The sequence below is a fragment of the Triturus cristatus genome, chromosome 4_1 (genome assembly GCF_964204655.1).
Source record: "Triturus cristatus chromosome 4_1, aTriCri1.1, whole genome shotgun sequence".
Taxonomy (NCBI): domain Eukaryota; kingdom Metazoa; phylum Chordata; class Amphibia; order Caudata; family Salamandridae; genus Triturus; species Triturus cristatus.
Genome location: NC_140585.1, coordinates 57,692,028 through 57,704,309, shown reverse-complemented (window position 1 = coordinate 57,704,309; position 12,282 = coordinate 57,692,028). Strand labels below are relative to the sequence as shown.

The following is a 12,282-nucleotide window of genomic DNA, read 5'->3' as shown; positions in this document are numbered from 1 at the left end:
CTTCATTCATTCATGAGTCTCGCCGTCATCGTGGACACCCCAGTCCCTTCACGTGCAGGTCCGCCTCGCGCACATCCTGCCCTTCATTCATTCATTGCCCCGGATCTCCTCTGAGGAAGAGGGCTGGGCTGGGCTGCTTCTTACCCACCCAACCTGCCCGATCTGCTCTGCTCTGCTCAGCTCAACAGGCAGATCATCAAAGATTTGCTTGCTACGTTTCTATAGATTTTTTTTTAATTTTTAAGGAAACAATGACCCTTGTGATCATAACGAGACCGCCGGGAGAAAGTGAGCCAATCAGATCGGAGGACAGCAGAGCGAGGCAGGAGAGGGAGTGGGGAGGCAGACAAAAGCTTGGATTTGGGATGTTTGCCAGGTTCTGTGTACTCAGGGCGCGCCCACAAGTGCACACAGGGGAACCGCGAAGGAAACCCACGCACGGGCACAAAGGCAGCTCTCCTCTTAAGTACACGGTGATTGGCTGCTGATAGAGGCCGGGTCGGACAACTCTGCCTGTTTAAGCACTCTAAAAACCTACACCACATCCAGCTTTGTCTAATTTTGCCGCGCCGCCTACCGGCCCTATTCCACGGGTTACCCCTCAGCCAGTCCAATTTAGGCAGCGACACTTCGCCCTGTGGAACTATTCATTACATACTTACAGTGCTCAAACTAAAACTACAAGTCCCAGAGTGCAATCTGGTTAATAAATAAAAAAGGACTTATTGAAAGAGTCAGACATGACATGGGTCCAGTTTGGATGCGCCTTTGTTGTTGCACTGTGTATGCTGGTGGTGGGTAAGTGTCACTGGATGTAGAGCTGAATGCTTGTGGGTCAAAATGTGTTGCTTCGTGCACAGAAAAGCAGCATCTTCCAAAGCAGTCGATGAAACCATTAAGGTGTCGCCTCACCCTAAATCTAGAGTGGGACTTTCAGCCTTTGGTATGTGCTTCAATGCAAAGCATGCTGGGATTTGTAGTTTCTTATTGCACACTATGTTATGTTACATCCATAACGCGCTTGGATACTCATGAGTGTCCCGGCGCGATGCCAAAGGGGTAATGAGAGAGACTATCAAGCAAAGAAGTGAGTCTTCAATTTCCTTTTGAACACAACTGGGTCCTGGATAGATCGCATGGCAAGGGGGAGGGCATTCCAGGCCACGCTGGCCTTCACAGCAAAAGAGTTGCCCCCTAGCCTCTTATACTTGAAACGATGGTCCTGGGCAGAGCGAAGGGACATAGATCGAAGAGCTCGCAAAGGGACATAGAAGGAGAAGCGTCTCTGAAGATAGAGGGGGCCACACCCGTGGAGAGCACGATGGGCCAGAACCAAAGACTTAAATTTAACTCTGTCCACCACAGGGAGCCAGTGAAGGGAACGCAATTGATGGTGCATGCTGATCCTCGCCGAAATGCCCAATTGCAGACTGGCCGCCATATTCTGAACCACCTGTAGTCTTTTCAGCAGGTAGCCAGGAATGCCAGCATAGAGGGCATTGGCGTAATCTGGTCATGACAAAATCAGAGCACGCGAAACTGTTTCTCTCGCCGCCTGCAGAAGAAGCGGGAAAAAGTTCCTGAGAGTCTTAAGAAGGCCGAAACAGCAGCCGGCCAATTTCTTAATATGTGTCGAGAAAGAGAGACTCTCATCGAACCATACACCCAGGTTTTTTACGGACTTTCCAGTGGTTGAGGGCAGTGGAGAGTCAGGCGGCCACAGCTGCTCTCGGAAATTAGAGGGGAATTTACCAAATAGGAAGATCTCGGACTTCTGTTCATTGCACTTTAGCTGTGCGTCCACCAACCATTTAAAAATGGAGGCTGAGCACTGTTGCGCCACTGAAACAGAGTCTGTGACTTTATCCAGGTAAAGAGCAGCTGGGTATTGTACGCATAGGCCATAACCTTTGCCCCAAGCTCCTCTGCCAGATATATCAATGGAGTGACATAGATATTAAAGAGGAGAGGGCTAAGGGAGGAGCCCTGCGGGACTCCGGTAGTAACCAACTGAGAGGAGGAGGAGAACAGAGGGAACCAAATCTGCTCAACACGCTCCTCCAAAAAAGACCTGAGCCAACCCCAGACGGCTCCCGACACACCAATCCCTGCTAGTCGGGCCAAAAGAAGTGCATGTGGGACCGTATCGAACGCTGCCGAGAGATCCAGCAAAATTAATTCCGCTCTCCCGCCGGCGTCAAGGCACTCCCGAATGGCCTCCGACACCTCTACTAAGACAGTCTCAGTGCTGTGAGAGGCTCGAAACCCTGATTGAGCTGGGTGCAGGACTGCCCCTCTTTCCACATACTCTGTGAGCTGTTTATTGTCCACCTTCTCACATACCTTGGCTATAGCCGGGAGGAGGGAGATAGGCCGGTAGTTCCCTGGATTGAGGGGATCCAGAGAAGGTTTTTTAAGGAGTGGCAAGATCTTCGCCTGCTTTCAACCCTGAGGGACAACAGCTGTCTGGAGAGACATATTGATAATAGAGTTCACTTCTGTGTTCACACTCTCCGCCACTGCTGCCAAAAGCCTGGCCGAACATGAGTCCGAAGGCGCGCCAGACTTAAGCCCCATGAGAATTTTAAGAGATTCCGAGGGGTCAACTGATCTAAATGCTGACAGAGAGCGGGCGGAAGCAACGAGATGCACTGCCAAAGAACCCTCACTGTTGCCATCGCCAGAAGGAAATGTTGCCTGGATAGCCTGATCCCTAAAGAAGCAGGAGAGCGTGTTACACTAGGCAGGTGAAGATGGAGTCACACTCGATTGGGCCAGCGGAGACGTGAAGCTCTGCACTATGGCAAACATTTCTTTGGAGTTGTTACTGGCAGATTCGATACGAGCTGCAAAGAATTGCCCTTTAGCCAATGCAATGGCTTCATAATATGCTTTTTGCATGGCTCTGAGCTTCCGCTTGGCTGCATGGCAATAATCGCTCCTGCGCCAGGCCCGCTCAAGAATCTTACAATCATGCTTTGCAGCTTTAAGCGCCGAGTTAAACCAAGGTTTAGAGGGCGATTCTCTAGCCGACCTGGCAGGCCGAAGGGAGGCCACGGAATCAGCCGCAAGAGACACCCAGACAGAAAACCCCGACAAACACTGCTCAAGTTCCCCTGACAGGATGGGCCTAGAAGGTTCCAAAGCCTGTCTAGATTCCAGTGAATCAATTTTCCCAAAAGCTGGCTTCTGGTAAGAACGCGCCAATGTCTCTACATTGGATACATTCCAGGAAAAATAGGATATAAAGTGATCTGACAAGGACACCGGGCAAGGATCCCTTAGAGCAATAGGGAAATGAGTACAGATCAGGTCCAATATATGGCCGGCCTGATGAGTGGGAAGGCTGACATGCTGGTTGAGTTGTGCCAGATGTAATATATCCAACAGGTCGATCACCTCCTTGGTGTCTGGTCGATCAAGGTGGACATTGAAATAGCCCAAAATCATGTAGTGGAAGAATCTTACCGCCCTAGAGACAATAGCGTCCCCACAAGTCTGCAGAAATGATCCCGCCGGGCAAGGGGGCCTATAGATCAAGGAGCACCTCACAACCTCCCCAAGCCGTAGTGTCCCCCAATCGAAGTTCCCATATGTTTTTATATATAATGGCCACACCGCCACCTCTCCCCACCGGACGGTCGGCTCTAGAGATCTTATCACCCGCTGGGATGGCAAAAGGGACGATGGGATCTGAAGTGGCATCAAGCCAAGTCTCCGTTAGGAACAGCATATCTGGGGAGTCGTCCTCCAGGAGGTCAAATACATCCGCATAGTGTTTCCTAAGTGAGCGGGCATTGACCATGGCTGCCAGAATAGAGAGGTCCTTGGCCCGCTGATCAGGTAAACTAACCTTATTGACCAGAGAAGCACGACCCCGCCCCAGTTTGTAGCCACACGCTGAGCAAGCGGCTATCGCTACGTCAGCCACGTCCCAGTTATAAGAATGGCAGCGTGCGGTAACATCCAAAGCTTGTAATGTGGCTCCCGAATAGCTCCTTCTGAGCTCGGCCCCCAAGAGCTTCCGGGCAGCGAGGCTGGCGCTGGCCGCATCTGGGACGCTGACGGGCATGGACGGGCTTGCCTTAGGCGCGCCAAGGATGTGCCTATAGGTCTGGGCATATTTTGAGATGTTTGCTTAAAAAATGTTGGACTGCCCGAAAGTCAGTGTCGTGTCATTGGCACAGTAAGCAGCTCTGGTGGAAAATGGGGGGACAAGAGTACACGGCGAGACCAGGCAAAGGTTGAGGCTATGTAGAGCAGGCTTGTACGTTTTGTGTTTGGCATACTTTAACTGCTATTTATTAATATAGTTTATAAGTAAGAGTGACACTCATTTGCAGGGTGTTAAAAGAAATATATGGGGCCCATGTGGCACTCGAAAAGTGGCATTGCCTCCCTCCCCCACTCCACGTATAAAATAACAAAGTCTATCAAATGAATTCATTTTTGTCCAGCGTTAAGGTTTCTTTCGCTTAGATTAATATTTACATGAACTCCCTTTTGGAATAAGTACAATGGATTCTTGGCACTTGCCAGGCTGCCGTCAAACTGGCAACAGCCCCATGCCCCAATAAGGCCCTCTGTTTGCTTGCCAAGTTAAACTGTGTAGTTCAAGGAGGAGGGAAAAACAGAAATTCATATTGTTACGACTTGAACAGGCTCCAAAAACCAAAGGAAACAGGCAGACAGGCAGGAATGAGCGGAGTTCTCAGAGTGCACTGTGGTAGCAGTCAGTGCCTAGAAACACGTTTGAGGCCTCGAAGCACTGTAAGGAGCCTGTACATAACTCCACCGGTCAGGCCTAAATTGCAGACTCTCAAACGGCAGCATTCTAGCGGACTAAAGTCACACCGTGTGTCCTGTCAAGCGCCTAGAGGCGGTTGGAGCGCTCACGTTTCACAGTACCATGTGCGAGTAGCTTAGCCCCTTCTGTTTTTTCTTCTTGCATTTTGAAGCCAGAAATGTGAATTTTTACAGCAATAAAGAGCACTAAAACTACAGAATCGAAAAAAATACAGACGGAACTGCTGATGGATGGAAAGGGGCTGCGGCAGGTGTACCGTCGTTCCTCTCGTTGTAAAGGGACTTTTCATGCGGCGCAGCTTCGGGGCGCTTTATAGCCTTGGAACGTCATAGCTGCCAGGAAAGACCTTAGCTGTACCTGAGCGGCGAGGACAGGTGCGCAGCTAACGGTAACGCGAGGCCGCCGAGCCGAGAAGCCGCCCTCCCCTGGGGCAGGAGGCGGCGGCCGGAAGGTACCTGTCCGCTGAGCTCTTCTGCGCCTGCGCACTACCTGTTTACAAACTTCGGAACCATCACCAGGCGCTCTATGGGAGATGGGCAGCAGCTGACAACACTACTTGCAAATAGGTGCCGAGGTTTTCCGCGTCACGCGTGACACCACCAGCCACGCCCGGCCTGTCAGCCAACAGCATGTGTCACTCGAGGACATGTCGTTTTGATATTTAACATGGGGAGCATGGGTTCAAAAATCCCAGCATGCCAGGGGCTGTTGATGAAACGTCAAGACTGGCTGGAGGCATTGGACACGACACAAAGAAAAAGAAGATATTTTGGAGCAAATCCTTCGCCTGCGTGGAGCGCCGAGTTTACTCAGGTACCACTTCCGGCCTCGTCGAATTAACAAGTGATGACAACTTCACCAATCGGTAAAAAAGGAGTAGATAAGCATATATGTATATATACATGTATGTGAGGGACATGAAAAGCACACCAGGTACGGAGCTTTGCAGTACTGCAGAATGGAGGGAGGATTTACCCAAAAGGGTGGGGGCACATTGGAGGGCGGGGTGGAAGGTTGCCAGATGCCTTATGCCAGCAGGTTCACCAGTTCCAGGCCAGGGCTTGCCTTTTGTACATTATTGTTCACTCAGTTACTGTAGTTGAAATCAGCCACGATTACAACCCTCAGAATGCATTAGATTGACACTGGAAGGCCTATGACAGCGGAATAAAGTTCCTAACCAATGCGAGCGACGGCCGCGGGCTCAGGGCCCACAGGAGGGGCTGTGTGGTGGCGAGGGGGGCGACCTGCCTGGTGACAGGGTCAAGGGACGTTTATGGCATTCACTACAGGTCGTAGGTAATTAAGGTGACAACCTTATGCAATGTGACCAGGGACACTGGTTTCAGTCCTCAGCTTTCATATGGGAAACAAACGCATTTTTGCTATGGCCGTCTAGGTTTGCTACCATTGAACTAGTTACACCAGCGCACTATAATGGGAATGAACTGTAGTCATGACGGTCTGAAGGGCTGGGATTACCCTGGACACAAAAGAATACAGAAGAAAGCATTGAGGGATGCCACCTCTTGTGTGCGGGCATAGCGGCTGCCCGGGCGGTGCTCTGAGCCCTACCACCCAGCAGCTGGCTCCCTACCTTGTCCCGCAGGTCTGGGTGGTGCTCTGAGCCCTACCACCCAGCAGCTGGTTCCCTACCTTGTCCCGCAGGTCTGGGCGGTGCCCTGAGCTCTACCACCCAGCAGCTGGCTCCTCACCTTGTCCCGCAGGTCTGGGCGGTGCCCTGCGCTCTACCACCCAGAAGCTGGCTCCCTACCTTGTCCCGCAGGTCTGGGTGGTGCTCTGAGCTCTACCACCCAGCAGCTGGCTCCTCACCTTGTCCCACAGGTCTTGGCGGTGCTCTGAGCCCTACCACCCAGCAGCTGGCTCCCTACCTTGTCCCGCAGGTCTGGGCGGTGCTCTGAGCTCCACCACCCAGCAGCTGGCTCCCTACCTTGTCCCACAGGTCTGGGTGGTGCTCTGAGCCCTACCACCCGGAAGCTGGCTCCCTACCTTGTCCCGCAGGTCTGGGCGGTGCTCTGAGCCCTACCACCCAGCAGATGGCTCCCTACCTTGTCCCGCAGGTCTGGGCAGTGCTCTGAGCTCTACCACCCAGCAGCTGGCTCCCTACCTTGTCCCGCAGGTCTGGGCGGTGCTCTGAGCTCTACCACCCAGCAACCGGCTCCTCACCTTGTCCCGCAGGTCTGGGCGGTGCTCTGAGCCCTACCACCCGGCAGCTGGCTCCCTACCTTGTCCCGCAGGTCTGGGCGGTGCTTTGAGCCCTACCACCCAGCAGATGACTCCCTACTTTGTCCCGCAGGTATGGGCAGTGCTCTGAGCCCTTCCCCCCAGCAGCTGGCTCCCTACCTTGTCTCGCAGGTCTGGGCGGTGCTCTGAGCCCTACCACCCAGCAGCTGGCTCCTCACCTTGTCCCACAGGTCTGGCCGGTGCTCTGAGCCCTACCACCCAGCAGCTGGCTCCTCACCTTGTCCCGCAGGTCTGGGCGGTTTCTGAGCCCTACCACCCGGCAGCTGGCTCCCTACCTTGTCCCGCAGGTCTGGGCGGTGCTCTGAGCTCTACCACCCGGCAGCTGGCTCCCTACCTTGTCCCGCAGGTCTGGGCGGTGCTCTGAGCTCTACCACCCAGCAGCTGGCTCCCTACCTTGTCCCGCAGGTCTGGCCGGTGCTCTGAGCCCTATCACCCAGCAGCTGGCTCCCTACCTTGTCCCACAGGTCTGGCCGGTGCTCTGAGCCCTATCACCCAGCAGCTGGCTCCCTACCTTGTCCCGCAGGTCTGGCCGGTGCTCTGAGCCCTATCACCCAGAAGCTGGCTCCCTACCTTGTCCCGCAGGTCTGGCCGGTGCTCTGAGCCCTATCACCCAGCAGCTGGCTCCCTACCTTGTCCCGCAGGTCTGGGTGGTGCTCTGAACCCTATCGCCCAGCAGCTGGCTCCTCACCTTGTCCCGCAGGTCTGGGCTGTGCTCTGAGCCCTATCACCCAGCAGCTGGCTCCTACCTTGTCCCGCAAGTCTGGGTGGTGCTCTGAGCCCTATCACCCAGCAGCTGGCTCCCTACCTTGTCCCGCAGGTCTGGGTGGTGCTCTGAGCCCTACCACCCAGCAGCCGGCTCCCTACCTTGTCCCGCAGGTCTGGGCGGTGCTCTGAGCTCTACCACACAGCAGCCGGCTCCCCACCTTGTCCCGCAGGTCTGGGCGGTGCTCTGAGCCCTACCACCCAGTAGCCGGCTCCCTACCTTGTCCCGCAGGTCTGGGCGGTGCTCTGAGCTCTACCACCCAGCAGCTGGCTCCCCACCTTGTCCCGCAGGTCTGGGTGGTGCTCTGAGACCTACCACCCAGCAGCTGGCTCCCTACCTTGTCCCGCAGGTCTGGGCGGTGCCCTGAGCTCTACCACCCAGCAGCTGGCTCCCTACCTTGTCCCGCAGGTCTGGGCGGTGCTCTGAGCCCTACCACCCAGCAGCTGGCGCCTCACCTTGTACCGCAGGTCTGGCCGGTGCTCTGAGCCCTACCACCCAGCCGCTGGCTCCCTACCTTGTCCCGCATGTCTGGGCGGTGCTCTGAGCCCTACCACCCAGCAGCTGGAGCCTCACCTTGTCCCGCAGGTCTGGCCGGTGCTCTGAGCCCTACCACCCAGCAGCTGGTTCCCTACCTTGTCCCGCAGGTCTGGTCGGTGCTCTGAGCTCTACCACCCAGCAGCTGGCTCCCTACCTTGTCCCGCAGGTCTGGGCGGTGCTCTGAGCTCTACCACCCAGCAGCTGGCTCCCTACCTTGTCCCGCAGGTCTGGGCGGTGCTCTGAGCCCTACCACCCAGCAGCTGGCTCCCTACCTTATCCCGCAGGTCTGGTCGGTGCTCTGAGCCCTACCACCCAGCAGCTGGCTCCCTACCTTGTCCCGCAGGTCTGGGCGGTGCCCTGAGCTCTACCACCCAGCAGCTGGCTCCCTACCTTGTCCCACAGGTCTGGGTGGTGCCCTGAGCTCTACCACCCAGCAGCTGGCTCCCTACCTTGTCCCGCAGGTCTGGGCGGTGCCCTGAGCTCTACCACCCAGCAGCTGGCTCCCTACCTTGTCCCGCAGGTCTGGACGGTTCTCTGATCCCTACCACCCAGCAGCTGGCTCCCTACCTTGTCCCGCAGGTCTGGTCGGTGCTCTGATACCTACCACCCAGCAGCTGGCTCCCTACCTTGTCCCGCAGGTCTGGTCGGTGCTCTGAGCTCTACCACCCGGCAGCTGGCTCCCTACCTTGTCCCGCAGGTCTGGGCGGTGCCCTGAGCTCTACCACCCAGCAGCTGGCTCCTCACCTTGTCCCGCAGGTCTGGGCGGTGCCCTGAGCTCTACCACCCGGCAGCTGGCTCCCTACCTTGTCCTGCAGGTCTGGGCGGTGACCTGAGCTCTACCACCCAGCAGCTGGCTTCCTACCTTGTCCCGCAGGTCTGGCCGGTGCCCTTACCACCCAGCAGTTGGCTCCCTACCTTGTCCCGCAGGTCTCGCCGGTGCTCTGATCCCTACCACCCAGCAGCTGGCTCCCTACCTTGTCCCGCAGGTCTGGTCGGTGCTCTGATCCCTACCACCCAGCAGCTGGCTCCCTACCTTGTCCCGCAGGTCTGGTCGGTGCTCTGAGCTCTACCACCCGGCAGCTGGCTCCCTACCTTGTCCCGCAGGTCTGGGCGGTGCCCTGAGCTCTACCACCCAGCAGCTGGCTCCTCACCTTGTCCCGCAGGTCTGGGCGGTGCCCTGAGCTCTACCACCCGGCAGCTGGCTCCCTACCTTGTCCCGCAGGTCTGGGCGGTGCCCTGAGCTCTACCACCCAGCAGCTGGCTCCCTACCTTGTCCCGCAGGTCTGGCCGGTGCTCTGATCCCTACCACCCAGCAGCTGGCTCGCTACCTTGCCCCGCAGGTCTGGGTGGTGCTCTGAACCCTATCACCCAGCAGCTGGCTCCTCACCTTGTCCCGCAGGTCTGGCCGGTGCTCTGAGCCCTATCACCCAGCAGCTGGCTCCCTACCTTGTCCCGCAGGTCTGGCCGGTGCTCTGAGCCCTATCACCCAGCAGCTGGCTCCCTACCTTGTCCCGCAGGTCTTCGATGGTCTTGTAGTAGTGGCTGTAGTCACGGGTTGGGCTTGGGCCTTGCTTCTCGTACCACTCGCGGATCTTCAGCTCCAGGTCGCTGTTGGCGGCCTCCAGCGAGCGCACCCTATCCAGGTAGTTTCCCAGACGGTCGTTGAGGTTCTGCATGGTCTCCTTCTCGCTGCCCCCCAAGATGCCTCCTGCGGCAGCATTGACGGCACCGAAACCACCACCGCTTCCATATCCCCCACCAACACCGCCGCCGAATCCCCCACCATAACCACCACCAACACCGCCACCGAATCCCCCACCATAACTACTACCCCCATACCCCGAGGAGACAAGCCTAGCGGAGGAGACAGACACCCCCTGCCCCCCATAGCCACCATGGACACTTGGGGCCTTGAAGGCGACCACGCGTGGCCCCCTGAGGGAGCTGGTGCTCTGCCTGTAGCTGTAGCTCGACGACATGGCGGACGAGGCTGATAAAAGGGCGGGAAGTCAGAAACCCAAGACTGCTCGGCCTGGAGCGCAGTAGCGGTGCAACCGTGACTGGTCTGAGAGCGGGAGGAGTGCAGCCCGTCCCAGCCCGCTCCCGCCTTTTATCCCCGCGACAGAGGGTGTGGAGGGCATGGAAACACTCGTGCAATGAAACCGGCCCCCTCGTCCATGCCAACTTTCTGAGGTATTTCTCATTGGCCCGCTGGTATGAAAGCTCGTGTTTTTTTCCTTCCTCGCTGCAGACAAAGAGGTGGGATTCCTGGATACAATAGGCCCTGCTTCGCCTTTACCTAGCAGCAGACGAAGAGTGATTCATTGTGGGGGGCTGACGGGAGGGGGGCGGTGGAGGTGGGGGTACACCAGGCTTGAAGGCGGTGGGATTCCTGGATACAATAGGTCCTGCTTCGCCTTTACCTGCTGCAGACCAAGAGTGATTCATTGTGGGTGGCTGACGGGAGGGGGGGGGGGGGGGTGGCAGAGGGGGGTAGAGCCAGGTTTGAAGGCGGTGGCATTCCTTGATACAATAGACGAGCTGTGGTTGCACACAATAGGCCCTGCTTCGCCTTTACCTGGCAGCCGCGGGGAGGTGCGTCTACTGTGAGAAATCACCTATCGCCCCAGTGAAAGCCCCCCCCCCCCCCCGTGGCTCCTCCGTGGGGTCCACCCAGCAAAGTTACACTATGCGATGCGGGCACCGGGCCAGCTCGGGTGTGACTGCTGCAGTCGGCAGTGTTTTGCATGTGAAGGCTGAGGTGTGGCAAGCAGTGGCGGCTGGTGACATTTGAAAGCAGTGAGGCGTAAAAGTTTATGAGTGACCTGTAACGAGCGAGTCCAAGTTTTATAAGGGGTGTTTGGGGGCGTTCTTCCCCTAGACATTTTGGGGAAAAGAGTGAGCAAATAGCACATTTTCAAGCACATTTGGGAAAGCTAGAAGGTTTAATAAGGCAATTGCGAAAGTGTAGTTATGGCATGAATAAATATATTTCATAGGAAGAGTTACAGAGGTAGGGAGAGGTTCTTAGGAAAAAAAAATGGAGTAAAGTGCCTTACAGGGGCAAAGGGTACTTGAGCGCTGCAGATAATACCTGTGATCGATGTAAGGGCGTAGGAGACACTTTACTGAAACCACTGAGAGGGATGGAGAGGGGAGAACACCTCAGGAGAGCTGGATGCAGGAATGTCTGAGAGGACAGAGGACCAACCTGGGGGGGGGGGGGGGGGGGGAGATTATCAGATGCATGGATTGCAGGGTCGGAAGAGTGTGCAAGAAACAGACGTGAAAGAAAGTACCTGAGTTGCGTGATGGAGATAACAGCTGAGGAGTACAGCAAGGAGGGCACGTCTGGTGCCAGTGGAGGAGCCGTAGCCATCGTGGGAATGATGCAGTTTCTGTAATCGTGAAACTAAGACCCAGTTCCTTCGCTCAGTTTGCGGGAAAGTGTCTCCCATAAGTCATGACAATAGTCACTATTAATTCATTTAAGGCCACCCTTAAGCTCACTGCAAACATGTTCATGTCATACCCGAGCAAACCTGCAATCCTGACCAGGGCAGGACTGGGAACCAAAACTGGCCCTGGCATAGTACTCGGCTGCCCCCCCCCCCCCCCCCCCGGGGGATTGGCCGGTGACGCTACGGCCAGTCCGGCTCTGATCCTGACAGTCCTGCAGAAGGGGGGGAGAGGGGTCCCTATTCCCAGAGCCCCTTGCTTTCCAAAGGCCCCCCACTCCTGCTAAACCATTCTTTATAGATTTTCAGCACATCCGCCCTATGTGTTAATGCCGAGTCTGCCAGCACGGTTCATGCCAGTCGATGGTGCCAGCCCTCGTCCCGTGCAGAGCCCCCTTCAGTCTGTTATCGAGGCCTTGCTCACCTTGGCCTGGGTCAATGCAGCGAAACAA

General features: G+C 56.3%; 1 protein-coding gene across 1 annotated transcript in view; it reads right to left on the bottom strand.

Moving 5' to 3' along the window:
* The window catches only part of LOC146839492 (keratin, type I cytoskeletal 19-like), a 33,793-nt gene extending 22,981 nt beyond the window's left edge, over window positions 1-10,812 (bottom strand). Inside the window, exon 1 of the mRNA XM_085651533.1 lies at window positions 9,878-10,812. Coding sequence (XP_085507659.1) covers window positions 9,878-10,351 — 474 coding nt within the window. The 5' untranslated portion in view covers window positions 10,352-10,812. The remainder of the gene's footprint in view (window positions 1-9,877) is intronic.
* Window positions 10,813-12,282: the final 1,470 nt, after the last annotated feature.